The 13,411-nt window shown below is 42.1% G+C and overlaps 1 protein-coding gene across 2 annotated transcripts; it reads left to right on the top strand.

The window, feature by feature from the left end:
* The first annotated feature begins 2,651 nt into the window (after positions 1 to 2,651).
* CTSL (cathepsin L) lies at positions 2,652 to 7,950 on the top strand. Of its 2 annotated transcripts, none has more exons than XM_037493972.2 (8): positions 2,652 to 2,732; positions 3,819 to 3,955; positions 4,446 to 4,568; positions 4,670 to 4,819; positions 5,017 to 5,241; positions 5,672 to 5,837; positions 6,792 to 6,909; positions 7,544 to 7,950. In XM_037493972.2, exons 2-8 carry the CDS (start codon positions 3,830 to 3,832, stop codon positions 7,641 to 7,643), a joined length of 1,008 nt encoding a protein of 335 aa, XP_037349869.1. In that variant the 5' UTR covers positions 2,652 to 2,732; positions 3,819 to 3,829; the 3' UTR covers positions 7,644 to 7,950. The 2 variants fall into 2 exon arrangements, with proteins under 2 accessions (XP_037349869.1, XP_037349870.1); XM_037493973.2 differs by lacking the exon at positions 2,652 to 2,732 and adding an exon at positions 2,773 to 2,857.
* Positions 7,951 to 13,411: the final 5,461 nt, after the last annotated feature.

Here is a 13,411-nt window from a genome sequence, read left to right as displayed (position 1 = left end):
GTGGAGGTATGGAATTATGGTGTTCCAGGTCTTTGGGGCAGCCTACCGGGCATCTTCACAGCCAAACTGCTTTGTTATAGCTAACTCTGACATTGATAGCATTTTTCTGTGTCCCAAATTGATTTCTGCTTATTTTCTTAGACATTAAGAGTTAACAAATCAACAAGAACTATGACTCCATTTTTGTTAATATGTATATTAACAAAATCAATTTATTAATAATAAAATAAAGGAAGGAAGGAAGGAAAGAAGGGAGGGAGGGAGGGAGGGAGGGATACCAGAATTGTCAAGCCTAGTCTCTCAGCCAGCAAGGGATCCCAGGCTGCAAGGCCAGCGCTGAGCCCCAGCCACTAGACCCCCACGGGTTGGTGTCTCACGAAGCCACAACAGGAACTTCGCAGACGCTCAGGCAAGCAAGCGAGAAGAGGCAGGTTTGTTTAGAGAAAGAAAAACTTTATTGAAGAGAAAAGGAACAGAAATAAAGTAGAACTCCCAGGCCAGGAAACCAGGCCTGGGAGGGGCAAGGAAGCCAAAGTGGAGTTGTGTCTCAGGAAATATAGACCTTCTTTCCCTCATTATTCTAAAGCTCCACCAGTCTCTTTGTGATTGGTTAGTTCTCGTCTGTCTCACTTCATTTGCTACTGAGTGAGGGATCTTCACATCCCTTATCTAACAGCCTTGTCTTTCCCCATTTGTTACATCTTTATGGCCTAGTCCTCTGGATGGCCATCCCTGCATTGAAGTTAAACAGCTGCCCTTCTAAATTGTCCATAAATTAAACCACTCTCCATTTCTCCAATCTCTGCCTCCCTTTACCACCTGAAGGAAACCAGGACCAGCGTTAACAATGTTGTCCTTGGTCCTGGGATGTTTGTTTTTCCTAGTGGAATTGGTTACTTTCCCTTGCTTGTCCTTATCTCTGAAGCCTCCCTAAATTCTTCAGAGGTCCCCTCCTGCACTGTCCCTAAAACTGCATAATTCTAGCTTGCACTGTGTCAAGGAAGGAAGGAAGGAAGGAGGGAAGGAGGGAAGGAAATGCCTAGAAAAGAGTTATGGAGGAGACAAGGGTTATTTATTTTCTACAATGAATGTGAAGCCAGGATGTGCTGTTATCATGATTACATCTGCTGCTGCTGTTTATCCCAATAACCTTGAACCACCACAAGTTCTTGTCCCAGGAAGCCGTAAAAAGGAATTTGTAGACAAACCCTCAGATAAATAAATGAAGAGAAACAAACTCTGTTCAAGAAAGTAAAGTTTATTTACAGGAGAAAGAACAAAAGCAAAGACTCCAAGGCAGCAATGCCAAGGAGGAGCAACAGATGCCCCATGGGCCTGTGTCTAAGGGATATTTAAACCTTTTTTCTCTATTCTAAAATCTCATCATCCTCTTGGTGACCGGCTCTCTCTCAGTGGCTGTACTTCCCTGGGTAGCTATGTCCAGTTTTACAGCTCTTCTCTTAGTCTTTCTTTCACTGCCCCTGTCTAAGTTCTCTTAAAATTTACTCTCCCTATTAGCCTTAAATTTTACTGCCCTCATTAGTCCTCCTGGAATTCTCTTTCCTTATTTCAGAAGCTTTTTAATTTTCCCAAAATCCCTGCCTGCACTGTCCCTAAAGTTGCCTACTTAGCCCTAACTTGCTCTAGGACTCAAATGTTTCTTACATAATTTAATAAACTTTAGGAAGGTTTCTGAATTAATGTCTTTAAATCTTTAGTGATTATAAACTTATCTATTATATATACAAAATGTATACTGACATCTAAAACATTTCCTTAAACTGCATAACCTAAAACCTGGCATTAAATATTGTTAAAGTACGTTTCTTAAATCTCAAGAAAAGTAGGCTGGATACCGAGAAAGACACTGATCCACAGTGCAGAGAGCGCAGCTTCTGCTCTTCTCAACCTCTTTTCTCCTTTATATTAAGGCAAAATTTTCAGTATGTAACTAGTCCCTGCTGGTTTTGAGAAAGGCTTGAGAGGGAAAACTCCCTGAACTAGGGAAGACACATTACATAATGTCACACCTTTTATGAAGACCCACCCAAGCCATTAGCTTTTCCTCCCAGATTTTGAAGCTGAATCATCGCCCTGTTTGGGGAATTGCCATCGTCTTCCAGAACCCAGCTGCAGCCCACCCAGAAACGGAGATAACGCGTCTTCCCCCGGGCTCTGCATTCCACTCGGCCCCGCCTCTGCTGTGGAATAAACAGGCACCACTAGACCAGACTCTAGTGTTCTCTGCCCCAGAAGTTTTAACCAATATTCTAGGGCTGAAATGAGGTTTAGCTAAAAATCCACCTGGGGCTCGCCGTAGCTTCTGCTAGTGTCCCAAGTGCTTCGAGCGTGAATTAACTGATCCGGGTCCTCAGGGAGGCGCCGGCCCGGCCAGCGCCGTCAGCTGACCCCACGCCCGCCTCCCTTCCCCCGCGCCCGCCTCCCCTCCCCCACGCCCCGCGCCCCGCGCCACTGAGGCAGGACCGCCGCCCGGGACAAGCCGGGACAGAGCCGGGACGGAGCCGGGTCACGCGCCGGGAGAGCCGGCGCCCTCGGCCCCGCCCCAGATCGCCGCAGCCAATCGCGGGCAGGAGACGCAGGCGCCGACCCCCACCTAGCGAGTCTGGAGAACTTAAAGGGCGAGTCGGGTGCTGCGGGTTCCAGCCTCGGGCCCGGCGACCTAGCAGGAGCTGCGAGCGTCCGTGTGCGCCTGCGCAGCGGGGCCGCCGCAGGTCAGCGGGCGGGGGTGGGCTCCGGAGTGGAAAGGGACGGGGCTGGAGGGGGGCCGGTTCGGTGACGCGGCGGAGGAAGCTGGCGCGGCTGGATTCGGCTTGGCCTTCAGCCGGGCTGCTTTGAGGTGGGGAAAGGAGGGAGAACGACTCGGGGTACCCGGTGCGGCGCTGAGCCCTTGGAGATCGTGGGCTGGGCCAGGCCGGCAAGCCTCAGGGCGGCGGCGGGCATCGGTTAGACCCCTGGGTCGCCGTCGAACGAGGCCCGTTCTGGTGGGACGAGGCCGTCTGGCCCCCCTCACCCGACTCTGGCTCGGGGCCTGCGGCCAACAACCTTTAGCAGCTGCAGGCTTTTGCTCACGGCCGCGAGCGAGGAGGCACAGCCCTGGCCCTGCCTGCCTTGCTTGTGGCGCCGGTGTGGGCCTGGCCCAGTCCACGTTCTGTCCCAGGAGATCCTGACCCTTCTTGTGCTTAGTCGTGCCACGTGACCGCATACCCGGGTCTGGAGAGGCGGTAGGGGAGGTGGGTAGCAGGGGCCAAGTGTGGGGACAGCTGAGCGCTGGGGGTACTCCTACCCGCCTCCTGGGAAAGCTTTTCAAAAAGACTTCAGGAAGGGTTGTATGGTGTAGTTCTCACCTGCCTTTACAATAGTGGAGAACAAAAGTGGGGTACTCTTGGGGATACCCTTAGCCTACTTGGGTTAGTTTGCCCTGAAAAACAGATTTCTTTGGGTCTTTTTTTTTTTTTTTTTTTTGGTAAGTAACAAGAACCAACAGTTTACTAGTTGTTGCATTAAGAATCCACTTCATCAGTACCTGAATTATTGTGCTCTTACAATGAAATCTGTTCCAATTTCTATATCGTGTCAGCCTGTTTTTCGTTTTGATGACGGGGTCAAATGCCGCCACTCTTTGATAAGTTCTTGGCCTGTTTCTTCACCCACATCCTTAGCCTTCCATAAGTCTGTTGGGAATATTTGAGAAGACTATTTAAATGTTTTTACTTCACCACATACTATAACGTCACAGAAGATGACTTTTTAGAATGATGGTTCTAATCAGATATTCATTTCCGCGCCCCCCTTCCTAGGTTTTTGCAACATGAATCCTTTACTTCTCCTGACTGCCCTTTGCTTGGGAATAAGCTCAGCTTCTCCAAAATTTGATCAGACTTTAGATGCACAATGGTCCCAGTGGAAGTCAACTCATAGGAGACTCTATGGCATGGTTGGTAACATCTGAAAACAGCCCACAATGACCCATTCAGAGGATGGTCTAATGGGAATTTAAAGATTTATTTATACATACAAGAACTGGGGTACAGGCCAGAGGTGTAGTGGGTGAGAGGATTCACCAAAGACAGAGTGGGGAACAGAACAGGCAGATTGTTGGAAATACAATGTTGCGGGAGCAGCAGGCAAGTAAGAAGTCTGCTGCGCCATGTGGGTTGCTCCCTGGCCAGGGAGTACTCCTGCAGTGGCTGTGGATAGCCTATTAGGTTGCGTCTTAACGCCACCAAGGAGGCCCCTCTAATGGGAATTTATAGCAGAGCATAGCTTCTGGAAGGCAGCACTCATCAACCTTACAACTTCACGGCACTGTTGGGTGGGTGCTGGAGAACAGCTCACAGATAGTCTTCCCTACCCATGGTGTTTCTCTTTCTCTTTCTTCGAACCCACTTGGTGAAGGTGAGTTGGTTTTACATTTTTGTCTCTAGAGTGAAGAAGGATGGAGAAGAGCAGTGTGGGAGAAAAATATGAAAATGATTGAACTGCACAATCGGGAATACAGCCTAGGGAATCATGGCTTCACAATGGCCATGAATTCCTTTGGTGACATGGTGAGTATGACATGGATTGCTATGCTTTTTGTATGCCTCTCTTCAGTACTGTACCAAATAATCTCTTGATTTTTCAACATTTTGCTTACTTTTTCTTAAAGACCAATGAAGAATTCAAGCAGGTGATGAATGGCTTTCAAAAGAAGAAACAAAAGAAGATGGGGAAAATGTTCCAATCACCTTTCTTGCTTGAAGTCCCCAAATCTGTGGACTGGAGAAAGAAAGGCTATGTAACTCCTGTAAAGAATCAGGTATTCTATCAGTTCATTCTATCATTTGTACCAAGTATGGTGGTATTCAAGTTCAGATCTACTGGCTCCAATAGGAAAATCAAAAAGGCATGATGGAGTGACATGCAGTTTACTAGGTTTTGTTAAGTCCAGGTATATGGACAATTATATTAGTCTTTGTGTCTTCTTTTGTAAACTGACAGCTTTTTTATTTTTAGGGCCAGTGTGGTTCTTGTTGGGCTTTTAGTGCAACTGGTTCCCTTGAAGGACAGATGTTCCAGAAAACTGGAAAACTTGTTTCATTGAGTGAACAGAATCTGGTGGACTGTTCACGGTCGCAAGGCAATGAAGGCTGCAATGGTGGTCTAATGGATTATGCCTTCCAGTATATTAAGGAAAATGGAGGGCTGGACTCAGAAGACTCCTATCCATATCTTGCAAAGGTAAATGGAGCTCATTTGTCATTCCAGCTCTCCTTTTGAAAGTTGAGTGGGTTGAAAGTTTAGAGCTAACAAACACCTTATTCAACATTCACATTTTTAGATGAAACCGTTATAACTCATTATCAGCATTTGCAGTTTCTGATAAGTTCATTAACCAATAGTTGTTTTGATTTCTGTTTAATACGGAGAATATATGAACCATTCAGCATAATGCAAATTTACCCATAGTGGGACATTTCTTATGGTCTCACTGAAGAAATGTCTGCTAATTTTTCCAAGTTCCAAACCAACTAGTAGCATTTTGCTTATAATAAATCTGACTTTGTTAGAAGTCATTAAGATACAAACTTCTGAGTCTTATGGTCCTAGAACTCATATTCCCCAGGTTGTAACTGGCAGTAATCAAGTCTCTTTTCTGATACCTTTGAAGGACTCAGATACTTGTAAATACAAACCTGAGTTTTCTGCTGCCAATGACACTGGCTACGTGGATATCCCAAATCGGGAGAAGACCCTTATGAAGGCAGTGGCTACTGTGGGGCCTATCTCTGTTGCTATTGATGCAAGCCATTCGTCCTTCCAGTTCTATAAATCAGGTGGGTGTTTATTACTGAAATTCAGGCAGCAAAATTGAAACACAACACCATGATAGACTTTTTGATAGGGAACCCTGCTTTCAAGGACTGTAGGATTTTGAGTGTGCATTCACCATAAGGATATTTCCATTTGACATGCTGCAAGCATTTATCATGCTGACAAACTTCATAATTAGTTCTCAATGGCTATGTAATTAATTCCAAAGATACAATCTAGTTTACATAAGTATTCTAGTGTTGGATGTTTATTTCAAAATATTTTTACCATTATAATTCTACGATAGAGAACCCTGTGGCTCAAGTATTTTGTTTTGTGCTCAACTATCCTTAGTTGAAGTCAATTCTAAGAGTATAAAAGGATTATGCTAATTACTATATTGTAGCTGAGTATCTCACCTCACTTTAGCCTTCATGCCAATAGATCATGTTATTGCAAGTCTTTTAAAGTAGAAGATATCTTCAGCTGATATTTGATAAGTATGATTTAACTGAACTTTATTTCTATTGAGTTGAGTTTGGCTTTTTCCTTTTTTATCTACAATTTTATATTTTATAATTTTTTTTTAAGATTTTATTTATTTATACAAGAGCTGGGGTATAGGCCAGAAGTGCGGGAGGGTGAGAGGATTCACCAGAGACAGAGCAGGGAGCAGAACAGGCAGCCGGACCGAAAGCACTGCTGAGGGGAGCAGCGGGCACAGCAGGAGACGTCTGCCATGCCATGTGGGTATCTCCCTGGCTGGCCGGGGATCGACCGACACTGCAGAGGCTGTGGACAGCTTCACAGTGCCACACTCAACCTGCTGCGCCACCAGGGAGGCCCAACAATTATATTTTTTTAGTCTTGAAATTTGTTTATGACAGTGACTGGCTTGTGAGATACATATCTTAGGCAGGTTATTGTGACATGTCACTTGGTGCACCTGACCTCAATATTGAATTTTACTCTCCCAGGTATTTATTATGAACCAAGTTGCAGCAGCGAAGACCTGGATCATGGTGTTCTGGTGGTTGGCTATGGCGTTGAAGGAACAGATTCAAATAACAATAAATTTTGGATTGTCAAGAACAGGTATAAAATTCCAGATTTGTTGTAAAGGATTCCTTGTTTAGAATCAGTATATTTTTTCAAGTCACAAAAGCTCAGTTTTGAAACCCTAGAAGTCATCTTCTTACTTAACGTAAACTCAGAAGTACTGATGTTTGATTATAAATTGTGTAGCAAGCTTGTGAGGTTATTTTTTATTTGTAGCTTTATATTCCTAATTTCTGAAAATTGTCTTACATCAGAAACACACTTGGCCCCAAGATTTTGTATCTGGGGTTAGAGAATGGTTTCCTTTTTTTGTCTCCAGTTTCTCAAAATGGTTACATGAGCAGAAGTTGGAAAGATTGTGCAAGTGGCCTTTGTGCATCTTTATCACCGGGAACCACGCTATTGTGTTCACTTCCCAAGTCTCAGAGGCCATGAGGATTGTCAGAATCAGTTTCACAGTTCTTTAGTTAAGATAGCCTGTAGAGACAGACTACTATTCTGGAATCCAAGTTTTGCCTCAATTTCCTGTCAAAAAGTTAAGAACCTAGAAGAATTAATATGTGTTACAGTAGTTAGAAGAATGTTTGATAGCTGGTAAGCACCATTTTATTGTGAATGAAGCTCATGTTTCTTGCTTGTTTAGATGACATGGAATGTGCTTTTCTTTCAGTTGGGGTACAGAATGGGGTGATAATGGCTATGTAAAAATGACCAAAGATAAAAACAACCACTGTGGAATCGCTTCAGCAGCCAGCTATCCCACTGTGTGAGCTGATGGATGGTGATAATAGAGGAATTGAGCCCAGCATATCTGGAAGAATTTTCTTAAAACTGACCCAGCCCTTACTGTATAAGATAAAACACTTGAATCATTGAGGATCCAAGTTGTGATTTGAATTCTGTGACATTTTTGTAAGGGTAAAATGTTTTCACTACTTTAATCACTGTTAAAAATAGCTTTATAATGTTGAATACTGATCGTTTCATTCTGAGACTTTTGAATTTTCATTTTTAAAAGGATGTATAAAACTTTACCTCTAAAATAAATTTTAATTCTGTATGTAGAGGTGGAATGTCTTTTTGACTTCAATACGTTAACTTTAGTGTAGGTGGGGTATATAATCAGGCTATGTGTAAAGACATAACTGAAAGTGGTGTTTTAGGAGGAACACTGGATTTTCTAGTTCTAAATATACAGATTTTATGTCAGTGTAACACTTGATAGTCTGGAAAGGCAAGAAAAAACCTTAAGAAAAGCAATTCACTTTTTAGAAAAGTGAATATGCCTACAAATTCCTAAGTTTTAAACACCAGAAAAGGAGATCCTTTTCCTTTGACTCAATAAAGTTATAACCTAATATATGGCTAGGTGATGAAAGTCTCAAGAGTCATTTACTCTAGAGCATTTCCTTGACTCATTTATGAAGAACATACGACTACTTTGCACTTGAATGAGGATCAGACAGAAGTGGATTGTTAAGACTTGTCTGGCATTCCACTTGACTCTTCTAGGAAAAGCCTCATTTCTACCTATGATGGCAAAATTAAATGATTGTGATTAACAAATATAAGGGTGCTTGGTAGAAACTGAAGTGTGTTCAAGATACTTAAAAGATATGTAGCTGGGCTGTGAAAATAGTTCTTTCACCTCAGAAAATGGGTGAGAGATTACTATGCCAAATTTAGGCTTAGCCACCTAATCCTTGAATTAAAAACACATTTAGAATGGAACAAAGCTGCCTGAGCATGTAGGTTAACACAGGTAGTAAATAGAAATAAAACCATATATTTGCATATTTAAAAGGCTAGAAGGAAATTTGCCAGACTTATGGGTGAATTATGAGTATTTTCTTTAACCTGTCGTGCAGAAAACAAGTTTTTGTTAGAAAAAAAATTGAAAATATATCCACATTCTTCATGTTAAAGAAGAGGTGTATATTTAAAAATCTTAAGTTCCCAGTCATAAAATATAAGGAATAAGCAAGTAAAAGATTTACCCTATCTATCCTTAATCCATTATGAAGGAAATGAGAGAAGACTGGAAGACAACTGCAATCTTATATACTACAGAAATTCCAATTGCCTTTGTTCATAGCCATCTGCGGAATAGATAATCTATTATCAAATTCAGTCTGAATAATCTAAGAGGGTTCCTTCATCCCGCTTTGCAGCAGCAGGTTTACCAGTGCTATCCACAGAATCCAGGAAAATCTCAAGACTAAGGAAACTTCTAGGTGGGAAGGCTTTTTGCTGAAATAATAAAGTTTGAATACTGTCAGATCAGACCTACTCACAATATCAAGCTATTGATATTTGAAGTTTTTATATCTCTCAAAGACCTTTAAACTGGTGAAAAGCTCTAGACCACATCTATCATCTAAAAGCATTTTTCAGAACCAATAGATTTGAAATTGCTCACAAAAAAAAAAAAAAAGAATGTGAAGAACAGACCTAACTACTCATATTCTTATAGTCCAGACAGCTAAAGAATTCCTTATCCTTAAATTGCAAAGGAAGCAAAAGATGAAACTAGATATAATTCAACAAATTATGAGGGAGGAACTTGTTTAAGTGGATCTATAGCTATAGCACTTGGTACATTTTTTGTAAGGGAGGGATAGGGTCCGAGAAATTAGGAAACATCCATTTATAGCATGTATTTCAGTCACTATTTCCAAGGTATATTTGCAAAAGCTTTTTAAGTATTGTCCTGCCTATTTCTATTGATGGTTTATTATTGATGAAAGTTGCAGCAATAAGATGACATGCGTGATCACATTTGAAATTGATGGTTTTCTAAACTCAAATTGCCTTTTGACTAATGTCTAAAAAGGAAAGTTTTTGAGATGAAAAGCAAATATTGATGACTGATTATGTGCCTGTGTGTGGTGTGTCATCACTTTAAACACTGGATTTTACATGTTCATGATAATCTTTATTTTTAAATAAGAAACTTACTAAAAGCTGCACCATGTCTCTACTACATTTTAGAATTTGTAATATATATATTTGCTCAAATATTCATTGAGCACCCAGTTCATGAACATTTCATGAACTTGATGGCTCATGTTTAATCTTATTGTATGCCGAGCTCCAGTAGCAAGCTAAAACCAACTTTGCAAAATGATGGAATTCACAGAGGATGGAATGACTGCCCCAGAATCCTACGGTCTGCACTGTGATTCACCCATAGTGACCTGCCAAAGGCTCCATATGTCAATAGCATCTCTCTACCACTGACATCTACTGGATCCCAAATGACAGAGCAGGCTGGACAGATTGAAAAGCCTTTTCTTGTTCTGGGCCCTATTCAATACTGGGTATTGGGTTACTCGGTAAATGGGCCAGAGTAGCATACTAAGATGAATACATTTCTGTAAGATCCAAAGAGAAGGTACAAATTGTGCCTTGTTGGATTTAAAGGTGATCAGAAGCAGCAACTTGGTCTTTCTCTTCAAAGGGATATCTCAACATGACCAACATCACTGGACGTGTAGAGATTTCACTGAGGTGGAAGTCCCCTGAATTTTTGTGGGGTTTAATTCCCGCTTTCTGATATGAAACTATTTTACCAGTATGTTAAGAGTAATTGCTATTTTTTGCATTTTGCATAATGACATCATTATAATGAACCACTGTGATATGGAAGGAAGACAATCCATGATTCATACAGACTAAATTACGATGTAGGGCTGCAGAGTTGTTACACCCCTGAAGTTCTACAGTGAAGATGTATTTTTGGCCTTACCAGCTGAAAATAAACTGCTTCTGGTAGTCTTTACCTATAGAATAAAACATTTGCGAGATTAATAGCTGCATACCAGGAACCAGGGAATGTGTTAACATACTAGAATACCTGGTTAAGTTTGTGGTAATTAACTATTGTTCCCCAAGATCCATTTTCACAGACCAACAGAAAGGGTTCACAGAAAGGGTTTCACAGACCAACAGAAAGGTTCTCTGGTGGCCCAAAGGGTTGAGGCACAACCTATGAACCTGTCTGCAGCCACTGTAGCACAAGTTCCATCCCTGCCCAGGGAGCTGCCTGCATGGTGCAGCATGACCACTCCTGACTTGCCCACTGCTCCCCTCAGCAGTGTATTTCAGTCAATCTGCCTATTCTGTTCCCCAGTCTGTCTCTGGTGAATCCTCTTACCCCCACACCTCTGGCCTGTGACCCAGTTCTTATATGCATAAATAAATCAATCTCTTTATTTTTAATTATTTATTTTTATACAAGCACCGGGTACAGTCAGAAGCGTGGGAGGGTGAGAGAATCCACCAGAGCCAGAGCAGGGAACAGAACAGGCAGTCTGATTAAGAAATACACTGCTGAGGGGAGCAGCGGGCGTGGCAGGAGAGGTCTGCATGCCATGTGGGACCCTCGCTGGCGACCGGGGATTGAACTGGCGCTGCAGAGGCTGTGGGCAGCTTTGCAACCCAGCATTCAGCTGCTGCGCCACCATGGGAGGCCCATAAATAAATAAATCTTTAAAAAAAAAAAGAAAGGGTTCAATGGGGGTACGGTGGAAATCAGCATCCTTCAAGTCCTTAATAGTGGTACTAATTGCTGTAGTTTCTTCAGAAATACATCATTTGTTTGAGGCAGTTCTAGGGGCCTCCACTTGGTCTTTTTTTTTTTTTTTTTCACTTTTTTTTTAATTTATAAATTTTATTTTTATATTCCCCATACAATTGCAACCCCCTTATTTTGACCACAATCCCTCCCCTCCCTGCCCCCCACCCCCCATAGAGTGTCTCTGGCTCATAGTTGTTTGTTGATTTTGATTTTTACTTTCTTATAGTTATTCTTTTTCCTGGTCCCTTATTTAAGTTTTCTAGATTCCTGCTATGAGTGAGACCATCCGGTATTTTTCTTCTTCTTTCTGCCTTATTTCGCTGAGCATGATCCCTTCTAGCACCATCCATGTTGCTGCAAATTGCATGTGTTTATCTTTTTTGAATGCTGAGTAATATTCCATGGTGTATATGTACCACATCTTCTTGATCCAGTCATCTATTTTGGAGCATTTGGGCTGTTTCCAAAGCTTAGCTATTGTAAATAGTGCTGCCATAAACATAGGGGTGCAGGTGCTCTTTGGAATTGATGTTTCTGTGTCCTTTGGGTAAATACCTAGGAGTGGAATTGCTGGATCATATGGAAGCTCTATGTTTAGTAGGTCCAGAAATCTCCACACAGCTCTCCATAGTGACTGGACCAGTTTGTACTCCCACCAACAGTGCAGGAGAGTTCCTTTTTCTCCACAACCTCGCCAACATTTGTTGTTGCTAGTTTTTTTAATATGTGCCATTCTCACTGATGTAAGATGGTATCTCATGGTAGTTTTGATTTGCATTTCCCTGATTACAAGTGATGGTGAACATTTTTTCATATGCCTGTTGGCCATTTGCATTTCCTCTTCAGAGAAGTTTCTTTTTAACTCTTCTGCCCATTTTTTGACAGGATTATTTTCTTTGTTGTTTTTGAGTCTCATCAGCTCTTTGTAGATTTTTGTGATCAGTCCTTTATCATTAGCGTTGTGTGCAAAAATTCTCCCGGTCGGTGGGGTTTCTCTTTGTTTTTTGTTATTGTCTCTTTTTCTGTGCAGAAGCTCTTTAATTTGATGTAGTTCCAGCTGTTTATCTTCGTCTTCACTATCACTGCTTTGGGTGATGTGTCTGTAAATATGTCTTTGAGGTGCATGTCCTGTAATGTTTCGCCTATATTTCCTTCTATGTATTTTATGGTTTCAGGTCTTATGTATAGTTCTTTAATCCATTTTGAGTTGGTTTTTGTGTATGGTGTGAGGTAGTAGTCAAGCTTCATTCTTTTGCATGTAGCAACCCAGTTTTCCCCGCACCATTTATTGAACAAACTTTCTTTGCTCCAATGCATATTCTTTGCTCCTTTGTCAAATATTAGTTGACCATAAATCTGTGGGTTTATTTCTGGATTTTCTATTGGATTCCATTGGTCTGTGTGTCTGTTCTTGTTCCAATACCATGCAGTTTTGATGATTATGGCTTTGTAGTATAGTTTGAAGCCTGGGAGTGTGATGCCTCCATTCCCTTTTTTTTTCAGGAGAGCTTTGGCTATTTGGGGTTTTAGGTGATTCCATATGAATTTCATCAATAATTGTTCTATTTCTGGGCCTCCCCGGTGGCGCAGTGGTTGAGCGCTGGGTTGCGAAGCTGCCCGCAGCCTCTGCGGCGCCGGTTCGATCCCCGGCTGCTCCCCGGACACCGGAGGAGGGTCCCACATGGCGCGCAGACCTCTCCTGCTGCCCGCTGCTCCCCTCAGCAGTGTACTTCGGTCCTTCTGCCTGCTCTGCTCCCCGCTCTGGCTCTGGTGAATTCTCTCACCCTCCCGCGCTTCTGACTGTACCCAGTGCTTGTATAAACAAAACAAACAAAACAAACCAGCAAACAAATAAATAAAGCATGCCTCTATTAAAAAAAACAATAATAATAATAATTGTTCTATTTCTTTGAAGAATGACATTGAAATTTTTACTGGAATAGCATTGAATCTGCATAT

The sequence above is a fragment of the Talpa occidentalis genome, unplaced genomic scaffold (genome assembly GCF_014898055.3).
Source record: "Talpa occidentalis isolate TD23 unplaced genomic scaffold, MPIMG_talOcc4v2.1 talOcc4.7, whole genome shotgun sequence".
In the NCBI taxonomy this organism is placed as follows: Eukaryota; Metazoa; Chordata; class Mammalia; order Eulipotyphla; family Talpidae; genus Talpa; species Talpa occidentalis.
The sequence above is the reverse complement of the archived record's forward strand: the minus strand, read 5'-3'. Positions and strand labels throughout refer to the sequence as shown.